The 15,236-nt window shown below is 37.5% G+C and overlaps 1 protein-coding gene across 2 annotated transcripts; it reads left to right on the forward strand.

Annotated features, from left to right (window-relative positions):
* The first annotated feature begins 1,409 nt into the window (after positions 1–1,409).
* Positions 1,410–13,902, forward strand: LOC138047358 (lysophospholipase D GDPD1-like). Of its 2 annotated transcripts, none has more exons than XM_068894175.1 (11): positions 1,410–1,611; positions 3,445–3,487; positions 3,591–3,651; positions 7,392–7,466; positions 7,842–7,887; positions 8,119–8,243; positions 8,675–8,764; positions 11,028–11,161; positions 11,664–11,714; positions 12,668–12,719; positions 13,314–13,902. In XM_068894175.1, the coding sequence occupies exons 1-11, from the start codon at positions 1,476–1,478 to the stop codon at positions 13,494–13,496; spliced, it is 996 nt and encodes a 331-aa protein (XP_068750276.1). In that variant the 5' UTR covers positions 1,410–1,475; the 3' UTR covers positions 13,497–13,902. The 2 variants fall into 2 exon arrangements, with proteins under 2 accessions (XP_068750276.1, XP_068750277.1); XM_068894176.1 differs by having other exon boundaries at positions 1,564–1,628.
* Positions 13,903–15,236: the final 1,334 nt, after the last annotated feature.

Below are 15,236 nucleotides of genomic sequence, written 5' to 3' on the forward strand. Positions count from 1 at the left end.
AGACATGTAACTGATATAAGATGATGAAGGAGGAAAGTTACTTTTTTAATAGATTTGATTAGGAATCACTCGTTCTTGTAATCGCTCAAATACAAAAACATTTCTAGTAGATGTAGAAAAATTCTGATATGTGTAAAATTGTGTAAAAAAAAATATTCGCTCTTAGAAACCAACGTGAAAGTATGCTTTGAAAATTTGTTCACGTAATTCATAAGAAAGTAACCAACCTTAAATTATATTAGAAATGCATAACTTATGTGGTACAAAGAATTTGTTATAAATTGAAATTTGATTGAAAACTTAAGAAAAATGGGGGTTGAAATAAGCTGAATTTTTCTTATATTATGTATAAGATTATATTTGGTTACTGCGATATCAATTGCCATCATTATTTTGATATTATTGGAATAACTCGAACTAGAAGTAAGCACGAGTATAAAATAAAGCCTAAAGTTGCCCGAAAGTTGCCCGTACAAATTATTTTAAATATTCGTTTTTTCAAAGATATATTATGATTGGAACTCTTTGCCTTCTAAAGTAATGTCATCTTTTAAGTTTGTCAAAGTTTCACTGGTGGGATATTTCGTGTCAAAACGTCTGTCAGCGGTCGGAAACAAAAGGATTTTGCAATGCTTTGATTCAGCACATGCGCTGCGTTCACGGAGGAGAGGGAGTGACTCGGCAAAGAAAAAAGCAAGAGAAAAAAAATGACATTATGTCTGTATAAAAGGGCGAACTTTGCTGACGTTTTAAAATGTTTACGGTATCAGGAAATACGAGAAATGATCAATCGCCGTATTTTTAAATATATAGAGTTTATTTAATATGTTCACAGTTTTGTTGGAGCATTTGAGAACCTTTTAAAAAGCCCATTAAATGTGGGCATTCTAAAAAGAACATTTTTATTGAAATTAAGAACCTCCGTGAGATAGCTTGGAGAGACTTTGGATATTTCAGTTGTGTTTTTATATAGCAGATCACTCTATTATCAACACAAATTTTAATTGGACTCTCTTTGAAGATCTAACGGGTGTGGCATTTGACCGACTAAACTACCAACATAGCGGGGAATTGGACCAAACCTTTTCAAAAAGTCAAATGCCCTGGGGTTTGCCCGGGGGGGGGAGGGGGGGGGGGGATGGGCGGTTTTGGAATTGACTGGTACATTACGTTCACGGTTCGTTCTGTTATGGAGAGCTGCTTGGTTTATATTTCGTCTTTATAATTGTGAATAAGTATCTCGGCGCTCTTTTTTCCCAGCCTTATATCTTTTTGGGTGAAAGTCGCCCACACACGTTTTTCGTTTTTGCGGAGGTTCGTCCCGCGTTAAAGCGGTCTTACTCAGTTGCGTGACAACACCAAAACAGCTGTGTCAAGCCATGTCATGATTTTAGCATTGCTTTTATTCCGCGGTTACCAAGCTATAGCGCCTACCATTGCAGCACCGTTCGCCGTCGAAAAAAATCCCTATCAAGATGTTAGGTTTAGCAATAGCGTTACCAATAGTTGGAGCCTACATAATTACCTCTGTAGTTCTGTTAAACTTCCCATTACTCTTGCACAAGAAAAAACAAGTGAAGTTTCGTTGCCGACACATCAGCCATAGGGGAGGTCAGCACCTGTCATTTGTATGTATTTGTTGTGTGTGAAGGTGGGAAAACTTGCTTGACTATGGGCCATTTAAATTCTCGTATCAGACGAAGCTTTAAGCCTCAAGTTAAATGCTTGATAACATATCATGAAAATTCCCAGGATTATATTTAAATGTCAAGAGACTTGATGAATCCAAAGAAAATCTCTAATATGGTGGAACAAAAAAAAATCATCACTGCCGTATTAAACTTTCTCAGCTACAAGTCTTGACATGAAGCATTTATTAAAGAGGCGATAATGTGGTTTCCCTTTCACCCTGAAGGCTTTCCATTGACGGGTAAAATCGTATGGCATTAGACAGAGTAAACTCTTCCAGTGTCACTCTTGCACGTTTCCCTCCCAAAAAATTACTGTCTAATGCCAGACGATTTTACCCATCTGTAGGGAAACCTTCAGCGTAACGACGCTGTTAATTTTGCAAGCAATGTGCAATGAGCTCATTTGATATAATTAGTTCTTCTAGAGCGAGTTTCAATTGAGTGTCATAAAATTAAAATCAAAGTAATTACATTGGCCAATGAAAAAGGACAGAGCCATGGCCAATCAAGTAAACCAATCAAAACTAGAAGCAATTACATGTAGCTGACACAAAGTGCGGGAAAATATGCACGTGCGTGCCACGATTGGTTTTGGTTTCACTTCTGATTGGTTGAAAAATGGCACGAGGAACTTTGAACCAATCACTGAGTGAAGTAATGCAAAATCAATTAAAGCAATTCACTAATTACTGTTGACACTGAATTGAAACCCGCTCTAAAACTAAATTTATACTTACATACAGTACATACATAAAACTTAATTTCATCTCAAATTTCAGAGTAGCCAAAAATGGGCTATTATCTCCAAAAAACAAATAAAATCCTAAAATAGAATGACCCATGGTATGAATTGCGGAGGCGCGGTGGCCTCATGGTTAGTGCGCTCGACTCCGGATCGAGTGGTCCGGGTTCGGGGCCCGGCAGGGGACATTGTGTTGTGTTCTTGGGCAAGACACTTTACTCTCACGGTGCCTCTCTCCACCCAGGTGTATAACCCTGCGATGGACTAGCATCCCATCCAGGGGGGAGTATAAATACTCCTAGTCGCTTCATGCTACTGAAACCGGAGATAAGCGCCGGCCTGATGAGCCTTCTGGCTCGTAAGCGGAGACTTTACCTTATGGTATGAATTAACTAGAAATGATATTTAACTTGTAATACAATTAATTAATGAATCTGTGTTGTCAAATTGCTAAAATAAAGTCATGCAAAGATGAAAGGGTTCTCAATTTGTCCGGCAATGTGTTCCAAACCTAAGCAGCAGTATAGCTAAAAGAATTTAAGCCATAAGTAGAAGTAGCAGGTTTAGGAAGACTAAGGATATGAGTTCCTCTCATCGAATAATCAACAGATCTCAGAGAAAGCAATTCTTTGAGATACTACGGATACTGTTCAAGATGAAGACATTTGAAGATAATAAATTAAAGTATTGTTCAGACTGGGTAATACTGCCGTTACTGGTCTGTAATTTTGTTTTACAAGTTCATCATACTTTTTTTAAATTGGAGTTATTTGTCCCATCTTCCAATGGCTGGGATATTTTCATTGAAGAATGGATGCAAGCAATAGTTGGGCCGACCAATATTGCTTTGGGGGAGTCCTCAATAGAGCGTGGTGGCAGGGTGTTCATTTTCAATAGTAACTGCTCAACTTGTATTTTGTTTGTAAGTTGGAAGCTGAAACAATCCTTGTCAGGCCATTTAGTATTGTTCTTGTGAGAACTACCAATGATTCTTTTATTGTTTCCTTGTAGGTGCTGCTGAAAATTTAGAAAATACAATGACAGCTTTTCATCAGTAAGAAAAAAAAAACTATTTATTTTGGTTGATTTAATCAAGAGAAGCTTTCACCTGCAGCTTTATTTCAAACTATTTTAATGTTGGAATTGTTTTAACTCAGTGCCTTGAAAATGGGAACAGAGATGTTTGAACTGGACGTGCGTCTAACAGCTGATCAACAGGTACAGATCTGGAAATGATGAGATTGTTTTTCAATGGTGACGCAGTGATACTTGGAAAAAATTGATCAGAGTGGTTTGCTGCAGGATTTTAACATATGACCCTTTGATTGCTAGTTTGGACACTCTACCACTCAGCTACAAGACACTCATGAGGCCCTGCCAGGAAGGGGGGGAAGGGGGGGTCCCATGTCACTTGCCTGAATTTAAAAGGTCTCTGGTCGATGCTTTGTCAATGTTTCATGTTGCTGTCGGAAATTAAAGGAAATTTAAAGACAGGATGTAGTTTGTTGTGGTTTCACTTTACGTGCTGTTGCCACTTTTTAGGCCAAGTCGCTTGCCATAATATTCCCTGGCAGATCCTCACTCATGGGATGCCAGGCCATTAAACTAGGTGCAGGTGACAATAATATATGTCTGCACTACATGTATACAAAAATTTGGTTTATCAACGGAGTTGATAATGTAAATTGGCCACCGTACAGAGATTCTAAAAGCTGACGTTTCGAGCGTTAGCCCTTCGTCAGAGCGAATCGAGGGATTATGGGTTACGTGTAGTTTTTATAGTAGAGTAGGAGCTACGCTATTGGTGGTAACATGGCAACGTGAAAAATAGGAATATATTAGTTAAATGAAAAGCGTTCGTTAATACCGTGAGGATTAAGGGTGCCGATTTGAAAGATGAATTTTTGTTCCAGATTCTTGCGGCTTTCCGTCGTACCTAGATGTAGGGAAAGGCCGCAGATAGCCATGTGTTTTTTGGAGTGGTTAGGCAGATTAAAATGGCGAGCGACTGGCTTGGATGCATCCTTGTCATTCTTCTCAACATCGCGAAGGTGTTCGCGGAATCGGTCACCTAGTCGTCTACCTGTCTCACCAATGTATATTTATTGCATAACGTGCAGGTTATGCAATAAATGACATTTGCGGAGGTACATGTGAAACGATCGGTGATCGTAACAGATCGTTTAGGTCCCGATATCTTGCTAGTGTTAACAATGAAAAGACAAGTTTTGCATCGTGAGCGCGCGCATTTGAAAGTGCCGGGTTGCTCGTTAGTTTTGAGCGCGCTTGTAACTAAAAAGTTGCCTACGTTTTTGTCGCGTTTGAATGAAATAAGTGGAGGTTGCGAAAAGATTCTACCAGTCTCGGGATCATTTTGGAGTAATTTAAAATTACTAAGAATGATGCTTTTGACTGCGTGATTATGAGGATGGAAAGTGAGGGTGAATGGAATTCTGTCATTCTTATCTTTTTGTGACGTTTGTAGTGATGACTGTCGATCAAATTGTTGGGCGCGATGATGGCCCGCTTTGATCACAGAGACAGGATAGCCACGTTTTTCGAAGAACTGGCACATCTCCTCTGATTTGCTGGAAAAATCGGAGACATCACTACATAGACGTCGAAGTATAAGAATTGAGAATAAGGGATGGAGTTCTTGACATGTGATGGATGTGACGATGAATACACAAATAACTGTGTGAATCAGTAGGTTTGTAGTGCACACTAGTACATAGCACGTTAGGAGAAGAATGACAAGGATGCATCCAAGCCAGTCGCTCGCCATTTTAATCTGCCTAACCACTCCAAAAAACACATGGCTATCTGCGGCCTTTCCCTACATCTAGGTACGACACGGAAAGCCGCAAGAATCTGGAACCAAAAAAATTCATCTTTCAAATCGGCACCCTTAATCCTCATGTGGTATTAACGAATGCTTTTCATTTAAACTAATATATTCCTATTTTTCACGTTGCCATGTTACCACCAATAGCGTAGCTCCTACTCTACTATAAAAACTACACGTAACCCATATCCCTCGATTCGCTCTGACGAAGGGCTAACGCTCGAAACGTCAGCTTTAGGAATCTCTGTACGGTGGCCCAATTTACATTATCAACTCCGTTGATAAAACCAAGTTTTTGTATACTACTTCCCCACCGACGCAGCACCACAGTTTCTTTAGAAACTACCCCTTTCATGCACTATATGTATTTTGTTTGACAATTTCAGGCCTTAGTAGCAGTGTAGTTTAGCAGCCTGGCTATCTCCCAAAAGTCTCGTATAGCTCAGTGGTAATTAGCATCGTAACTAGTGATCAGAAGGTCATAGGTTAAACACCTCCAAAGGTAAACTCACATTATTTTAGTGTTGCCAAATATTAAAAAAAATCTCTTTGTTTCATTCATGAGGGTTAACATTAATTTTGTCATCTGCTTGACACTATATGGTGAAGTATTGGGGAGCATTCAGTTTCACAAAGACTTGTTGGGAGGAGAGGGGATTGATGAGAAATTATCCACTAACTAAAAAATTGGAAGAACCCCTACTTGCTGCATTAAACATTTTCAGGGACCCTCTTTTAGTATCCCTAAAATTTGAGACACCTCCAACCCACCTCATGGCCACAAACCAATACACTATGCAGAAGTCAGAAGAACAAGGGAAACAAATTAAGGCAAAAACAGAATTGTAACGATTCCAAAGAGCATAATGACCTTCTAAAGTAACACAGAAAAAAGGCAAATCAAACAAAACCTTTAAAAAGCCAGAGAAAATCAACACCAAGAAACTAAAAATATATCATCATTACGAACTATTTTCTTGGAAGTAATTATCACACAGCAGTATGAAGGTCCAAATCTACAGTCTCATAGAACAAAAACTATTGCTAAATGAAATCTTACTAGAAGCATCTAAAAGAGGCATTCATTCAAATATGTACTCGAGAGAGCAAAATTGTGACAAAGGAAAAGGAAACCGGACTACGTACAAGGGAGTCATGTGGGCCAGTCAACCCCATTTTGCACAGTTGAATATTATATTTTGTTAAAATTAATTAATTGTGTTTACATTACCTGATGACAATTTTTGTTTTCATTATTTAAGTGCCCCTAACCCAAAATATTTTTTTTACAAAATAAATCTTTGCACCTGTTCGAAACGCATTGCGGCCATTTTGTCCTTTTTCTAACAAATCCTGCCTTTTTATAAGCTTCAAAACTTGCGAAAAACCAAGCATCTTCTGTTCACGACCGAGTCAGAAGGGGAGTGGGTCTATTCCTGATTTGATGTCACAATCTACTTTGCATGCATGTTTACAAAGAGTTGATGCAATGTATATCAGTTTGTGACGTCAAATCAGGAATAGACCCACTCCCCTTCTGAGTCGGTCGTGAACAGAAGATGCTTGGTTTTTTGCAAGTTTTGAAGCCTATAAAAAGGCAGGATTTGATAAAAAAAAAAGGCTGCAATGCATTTGGAACAGGTGCAAAGATTCATTTTAGCGAAAAAAATATTTTGGGGTTAGGGGCACTGTAAGGTACCCCCTAGGGAGTGTTTATATTTCTCAACCACCCCCCACCACCCCCCCCTTCACCTCTAAATTTTTTGGGGGACCCTCCAATTCTCATCAGTCCCCCCCACTCCCTTGATCCTATAGAAAATTTCACCAAGTTTAAAAGATGCAGTGTAGTAGATGACTGGACCTTGGCGCATGTCAAATTTCCCAAGCCCTGACAGCCTTACAGAACTACAGCTGAACAGAAAAAAACATTGCATATTATGATAGTGACTCAAGGTTGCTTATTTTTCCAAACAAAACAGATGACACTTGCTTAGGCCATTAAAGACAATCTTATTGACAGAGATCCATTTTGGAAGCCTTATAAATGGCCACACTTTGAGCACTAACTGATGTACTACTGGAAGAAAATAACAGTAACTTTCTGTTTTGTCAGGTTGTAGTGAGTCATGATGACGACTTATCACGTGTGACAGACACCGAATTAAACATTCATGACCTAAAGTATAAGGTATTATTATTTGATTAACAAAATTTTCATTTGTTATAACTAAATCTAGTCACATTACTTGTTTAATTTCACCAATAGAAGTATCAGTATTAAAGCTGCTTGGCTCCAGTTGATTAAACTTGACAGATTTGCAAGATTTTCAGTGGCAAAAGAACTCTCCTGAGAAGAGTTTAGGGGCATATTTCTTGGAAACGTTATGGATTTCTCTTTCTAAAATACCATGTCCTACGATTTTCTGTAGTTTTCAAGGACTGCATGACCTAATTTCTGTAAATGGCAAAAATTGGGTGGATGTGCACATGTCCTTAAGGAGCATAATTTGTACGGATGCTGATACGTAAATAATAAAAAACAAAGACTGATTTGCTCTTTTAGGATCTTCCTCCATTGATGAGGACACTCAAAGTACAGTTTCAATCAGGTAATGAAAATGTCTATCATCTTATGACCTAAAATAATTTGCCATAATATAAAAAATATGGAGCACTTACTTTCTTTATAATGGTCACATGAAAAAAATCATGCAGCTACTTTTGAGCAGAAATGAAAAAACCCAAAAATTTTTGTCAGTTAAGACATTTTTTGTCGGAGCCCTTCATTTTTTTGCAACATGCTTTTAAATTATTAATCATTAGCCATATGTATTTCATAGGTGTCACATGCAATGTGAAAAATGACGACTGCCACATTCCATTGCTTGAAAGTGTTTTTGCAGCATTTCCTGACATTCCGATAAATGTAGACATCAAAAGCAATTGCGATGTTTTGATAGACAAGGTGAGATGCAACAAGTCCATTTAACTGGCTGGTAGAATCTTGTGTGACAGCTATTGCTATAATATCTTATTTTATAGAATGACAGTTATGAAATTAAAACATGATATACTTGTTCTGTTTGATGAGTATCCCTTTGTCAATGCTCATCTTTCAAAATTTCACATAACTTCCCTCCAGAAATGTTGCTTATGTCATGTCCCTCCAACTTAATACTCTAGAAAACATAAACAGCTCAGATAACAACCTGTAATCCCTTGCCTCCTAATAGTGCCACTAATGGATTTCACTCTGTCTAATGTCAGACTATTGAATGGGGAACCTCTTAGAGGCTTTTGCTCTAGAAATAAAAGCCCCATTTAATTGGCCAAGTTTAGTTAAATATTATTGTATCAATATATTAATTTTCGGAGATATTATTTTCTTCTCTTTAGACTCACAAACTAATCTGCAAGTACGACAGAAAAGATTCAACAGTGTGGGGAAACTTTTCAAAAGAAGTTACTGATAAGTGTTACAAGAAGGTATGTACAACAGCAAGACTGACTGACTGTGCAATTTCTGCAACCAAGAATCTGCAAAACCATCAGTGATAGTAAACTTCTTTGCTCTGGCCAAAGAATATCAGAGACACAATAACTAAACAGTCGTAACTTGTCTTGGTGCTTCACCCAGCTTACCGCTAATCCTACTTCAAACAATTACTTGAGAGATTTTAACAGTTACAGCATGCATATGCAACTGAATGAAATTATATTTGAAGTGAATCATATATTGAACTGCGGATATGAAATCAAGTGAAGCTATGATCCTTGCAGTTAGGAACGCTATTAATTTTTAGGAATTTCTTAGAGAAGCCTGAAAAATTCAGGACTTCAACAGGGTTTGAACTCATGACCTTGCATAATATGCGAGGTCACGGGTTGCATATTATGCTTATGTAACTTGCATAATTATTCAACTAGTCCCTTTTGATGAAAGTGCAATTTTGTTACAAATGATGGGGTAAGTTTGTAGACTGAAGTTACGAATCACATGGTTTCGAGTGCAATTTGGAATAAATGATAAGCACAAGTAAATTTTTTCAAAGTCAGGCAAAAAAATTGGACAAGTGCAATTTGTTGTTTTTGAAAGAATTTACAAAATTAGTGCTTATTTATTCCAAATTGAAAAAAATCATGTAAAAATCTCACCTTTATTTCACAAATTTCAGCTATGTGCATTTATTAAAAACTGGATCATTGGATAATGCAATTTGAAAGTCTTGATTGGCTAAGCCATCATGGGTTATGAGCCATTATACCATGATCTACAAACACAGCAAGCATATGTGTGATTTTTTGGGCCTTTTTATTTTTATTGTAGTCTAGTTTTCTATATTTGGGGGCGTTTTTAATAAAACAATTATTCTACACGCACTTGTTGGATATGAGATGATTATAGCCAACTCGGCGCTACGCGCCTCATTGGCTATCTATCATCTCATATCCAACGCGCGCTCATGGAATAATTGTTAAGTAGCTGCTAAAGTGCTTGAATTATCGCCATAACCTTCCAACACCATGTAGACTGAATGTGCATATCATATAATTAGGTATTTATTTCACAAGATGTAGGAAAAAGTAGAAACAATGCGGGTTGAAAATAAAGAATAATTTAGTTACGCAAAGCAAGAAGAAACTATAAAAGACTATAGAATTAACTACCAGGAAACGATCACATTTACATCGTTACTACTATAATTACAAAACTTGACATAGGACAACTGCTTGAAGCGAAAAGACTTAAACTGAACTCTGACTGCTTCGAAGCTAACTGCGCATAGTGCGACTTCAAGTTCAAAAATAAATTATGCAAAAATGAGAAAACTAAGGGTGTAAATGACAGTAAAAGTGAAACAATAAATACTGCAAAAAAACTTTGACAAATAGAAACAAGAGACGCTAACGAACAGGCTACAAAAAATGCTACTTAAGGCAGTAAGGAGAAACAGACTCAACACTGACTGAACAATTATAATAAAGAAAAGATGCTTAGATCTTACAATGCACAAATTTTACTTTTCTGCATGCTGTTTGGGATTAACCTAGCACCAGTGGCTCGGTTAAGCACAGGGCTGCCACGCTGCAGGTCACAAGTTTGACTTTGGCCAGACCAACACTCAGGGTCTTAAAATAACTGAGAAGAAAGTACTTTGTAATTACCCCTGCAAATGGTTAGACTTTCAAGTCTTCTCCAATAAGGACTATAAACGGTAGGCCCCGTCTTACAAACTTTCCTGATGTGCTGTGGTCTGGCCTCCTTTCACGTGTATGCATGGGTGAGATCAAATAAGGACTGATCCCGACTGCCAGAGGCACCTTTACAAGCTGACGTCCGATCTCAGCCTAAACAAAGAATAATTGTAAACCGCCATTTTACTTTGTGTTATGTGCAGTGTATAAATCCGAAACCATAATTATTTGACACACTGAGACTTTTGCATGATTTTGCTGAAGAAATTTTGGTGCTGCATCAGTAGGGAGTGAATCATGAAAAGATTGGTTTTATAATTTACTCTGATGAAGGGCTAACACTTGAAACATAAGCTCAAACTGGTTTGATAAGCTTGATTTCTGCCAGTCTCTGGAGTCCAGTCTTTGTTCCAACAGTATTCACAGGAGGAGCACAAGCTCCTTTTCCGAAGCAGCGGCTGGTAATCAAGCTTACTTGTTTGATGAAACAATTTATTTTTTGCAATTTTGTTAGTCAGTTTTTTCCATGAATCAAATTTGCTTTTATTCACAGGATCCAGAGATCCCAATAATGTTTTCCATGCAGCGTACAGCCCTGTTGGTCGTTCTCTTTTATTCTGGTCTGTTGCCATTTGTTCCTCTAAGGGAGTCCTTCTTGGAAATTACGTCTCCACTTATATTGATCAGGTGAATTACCAGATTACTTCCTTACATACATTGGCTTTTTTCCTCACCAGCTAGTCAGTTATTTTGCTTTATGAACCACATGACACTGCAGAGAAGTGGAAGCTTTGTTCACAGCTTTCGAGGCCAAAAAAAGGCTCGATAAAATTACTTAAAATAATTCTCAATGCCACCTACTATGAGGTTGAAGTTCAAGTCTCTTTATTTCCAAATACTACTATACTACAAATTAATACAAAGAACAGGGATTACATAAAAATGTGGGGGTGTAATTAACAAAACTCGACAGGGACAAAGACAGTTTACACACCGAATCTGATACTTAACAAAAGATGTCATTCATTGAAATTAATCTTAGCTAGTGAACTTACATGAAAACAGTTTAGTTTAGAGTAGATATTAAAAACTTAAGGTAGCAAGGGAAGGAAATCAACACAGACCAACAACTTGGCAATGCTTTACTAGATTAACACAGTGCCTGCTCTTTCTTTTCTTTTTGTGACAGGAGATTTGAAGTGTCTCGTACAATGAAATTCATTTGTTATGTGGTTGACTGGTATGTAAATTAATATTATTATATATTATCTTGTTAAGTTAAAATGTTTGAGCAAAGTTGCAGATTCTGCATGTTCGGGAATGAATTTATTTAATAATGAGATACACGCCACGCAATTTTAATAAGCATCACAGACATTATTATTATTATTACTATTAACCTTACAAAGTGTTTCTCAACCCTGCTCCTCAAGTGACGATAAACAGTTATATTTTACCCCAACATAAAAATAATGCTAACTTTGACACCTTCCATATTGTGGATAGGTAGCAGTAATAAGTCTTGCTAGAGCGGTTTTCAAATGAGTGTCATAAAACCAAAACCCAAAGTAATGACTTTGGCCAATCAAAAAGGATGGAGACAATCCGTTAAACCAGTCAAAACTAGAAGAAATTACACATAGCCGACACAAAGCATGGGAAAATGTGCACGCGCGAGCCACAATTGGTTTTGGTTTCACTTCTGAATGGTTGAAAAAATGGCACAAGAACTTTGAGCTGATCACTGAGTGAAGTAATCATAAACCAAAGCAATTCGCTAATTACTTTCGACACTCAATTGAAAGCCGCTCTAGTCGTTGTTGCAAAGTACAGCAACAATGCAGCTCAACAAGGTCAAACCAAAAGCATACTATGGCACCTCTGGCAACCGCTATACGGTCCATGCATGACCTTGGAGCACAGCTTTCAGCCACCTGGAATTAGCAGTATGCTGGTTTTTGCTGAGGGAGAAAAACCGCTGAGGCAGAGTAGACAACCGACACAAACTCAACTCACTTATGGCGTCGTGTCTGAGAATTGAACCTGGGCCATATTGGTGGGAGGTGAGTGCTCTGGCCACAACTTACTTTGACATAACAGGACACTTTGTGTTGGATCTCAAAACTGGGCATGCTTGTAATTACATGCAAGTCAATGCATTGCAGCTTGTATAACATTTTTCTTTTATTTTAGGCTTATGATCAGCCCTATTCTCTTCAAGCATTTAGACAAGAGAGGAATACAGGTAATACATGTAAGGTCTACCATAATAATACATTTTACTTCATTATGTTTAGTTACTGGTAAATGAAAAAAAAAAGGGTTCACTGCATGTAGACAGACTTAAAGGATGATGCATTGAAGTAAATATTAGGGAGCTTAAGCAACGACAACGGCGACGGCAACGAGAACGTCACAAATTTGCATATTTAGTGGGTAAAAACAATAGCTTTGCACGCCCTGCACGTGCGTTTTTCACTTTTGTCCATTTCGTTGCCGTCGTCAGCAAAACAACAACGTGAAATAGCCAAGTTTTTGGTTTTACGAAGAACGTCAGCACTTAAGGATAAATTTTCATTTTCTCGCCTAAAATGAAGTGCCGTTCCGACTGGTCTCATCCTTGAGGAATTACCACACCCTTGTCATATTAAAAACGTTGAAATAGTCACAAAGCGATTAAAATAACGCAAATTTATATTTTGAGAGGAAGTTCTCGTTGCCGTCGCCGTTGTCGTTGCTTAAGCTCCCTATTTGGACAGGATGAGATCTACTGTTAGTGTGCTCTTGATGCTTAAAGATTTACTGAAAATTGAGACATTAGTCATTTTCTCATTTGCAGACCTATTTGTGGGTACTTAATGATGACAGTGAGTTTGACTTTGCATTTAACAAGCTCAAAGTGGCTGGTGTGATGACAGACTATCCTTCAAGATTAAAGAATTACCTTAACAGTGGAAATGGCTCTCAACCTGTCAATTCCTCGAGTAGCAATGAAGCAAGTGAACTGATCAAAAAACAGTAAAAAAAGAAGCAAGTGTGACGAGAACCAACAAGGAGAACTTAAGTTGGCATTATTTGTGAAGATTTACTGTCAGGAGCATTATCTCATAATTTGACGTATAAAATTTAACATAATTATGAGACTTTACATAAATTTAATGCATAGACAACATTTTAACAATCATTTGGTGCAAGGGTACTCATAGTGTTGCGAGCTTTTGATCAAAGGTGTCTTTTCTTTAATTTTTATTATGGCTGATTTAAAGGGTTTCAAAATGACTAAAAATTATTCTTGTCAAAGTATAATGGATGTTGAGAGGCCTTGCCAACCGTGACCAATGAAAACAATGCTTTCTGAAATTTGTTCGAGAGGAGCAAGGGACAGAAACCAAACGGACACAAACTTTCTTACATTGTTGAATGAAAAAGGAAAGGAAAAGAATTTATTTAAGTGTCTAGTCGTGCTAGCGATGGAGCACTAATTGGAGACACTGTAAACTGAAATTAACAATGAACCCAAATCAAGTCAAACAAAGTGTTTTTGTGGCTTCAACAAATCCATTCATCTTCTCAAGAACAAAAGCTTCAAATGAGTTGAAGTGTGTTATTGTACTTTCTACTAGGTATCAAGATTTTTCCACTAAATTCCATGTGTTGAACAACCTGTTCAAAATTTCCTAATTTTTTAAACATAATTTTCATTCATGCTCTCCCCCCAACCCCCCAAATAGCAGAGTTTCTTTTTTGGCAGTGGATATTTGTATGGGGGCCGTGCACCAACCTATATGTGCTATCCATATGTGAGTCTTCTTAAAATGATTATTAGATGTTCTAAATAACACTAACCTTGAACGACATAACCACGCAGGTATTGAAAGCTAACCGATTTACAATGGGTGCTTAGACTTAAAAACTGTTTATCACCACTATTTGAAATGGGTACTTAGACTTAAATGCGAGAAACACAAGCCAGGTCACATGGGCCGTGACATTGAACAAAGGAGGTTGTTTGATAGCTGAACTGTATGTAAAAGAATTAAAGATGAGGTAGGACTTCCAGAGTGTTATTAAAAGCCCACCTTCAACTGAAAGGTTTGATGAATTTAAGCTTTGGCTACATTTTGATATATGAAAATTGCTCCAAGGGCACGCAATACCATTTTTCTTTCCTGTGTCAGAACCCAATCTCGAATTATCTTTTTTACCTTAACCCATTATTGCTTAACCCATAGACCTCTAGGAGTGACACTTAAGGATGGTGCCTACTAATTAATTAAAGATATTTTTTCCCCGGTGTGTGATTATGCAGGAAATGTAGATCTTAGCAAGTGTTATTGAAATCCAAAAAGAAAATTGGGGGTAAACCTGCATTTTTCAAAGATAATTGATGAATAATATTTGTAAAAACGCTTTAAAATACAAAGCAATGTACTGTATGGCATTCTTTCTCAAATGGAAGCTTAATTATCTATCAAAACTGCATGGTTACCCCCAATTTTCTTTTTGGATACCAAGAGCACTTACTAAGATGTACTTTCTCCGGATAGTTTTAAACCGCGCAAAAATATCCCTGTATTAGTAAGCATCACCGATAGGAAATCCGAGTATCTCGAGATGCGTAGAACGTATGTGCAATAACAATAGTAGGCACCGTCCTTAAACCTGTCGTAATCATACTAAGGACTAAGAAGACTCCCGTACGAATACCATTTTTGTTCCTTTTTCCCCATGTCTTCTTATATCTTAGGGCCGATTTACACGA

Source organism: Montipora capricornis, chromosome 4 (assembly GCF_036669925.1).
Source record: "Montipora capricornis isolate CH-2021 chromosome 4, ASM3666992v2, whole genome shotgun sequence".
Taxonomy (NCBI): domain Eukaryota; kingdom Metazoa; phylum Cnidaria; class Anthozoa; order Scleractinia; family Acroporidae; genus Montipora; species Montipora capricornis.

What these genes read in the sequence shown, in the direction of transcription:
- LOC138047358 (XM_068894175.1), top strand. Translation starts at nt 1,476, where the DNA reads ATGTTAGGTTTAGCAATAGCGTTACCAATAGTTGGAGCCTACATAATT. An exon ending in GTCTAACAGCTGATCAACAG is followed by an intron (nt 3,652 to 7,391) that starts GTACAGATCTGG and finishes CTGTTTTGTCAG; the next exon opens with GTTGTAGTGAGTCATGATGA. An exon ending in TCTCCACTTATATTGATCAG is followed by an intron (nt 11,162 to 11,663) that starts GTGAATTACCAG and finishes TTTTTGTGACAG; the next exon opens with GAGATTTGAAGTGTCTCGTA.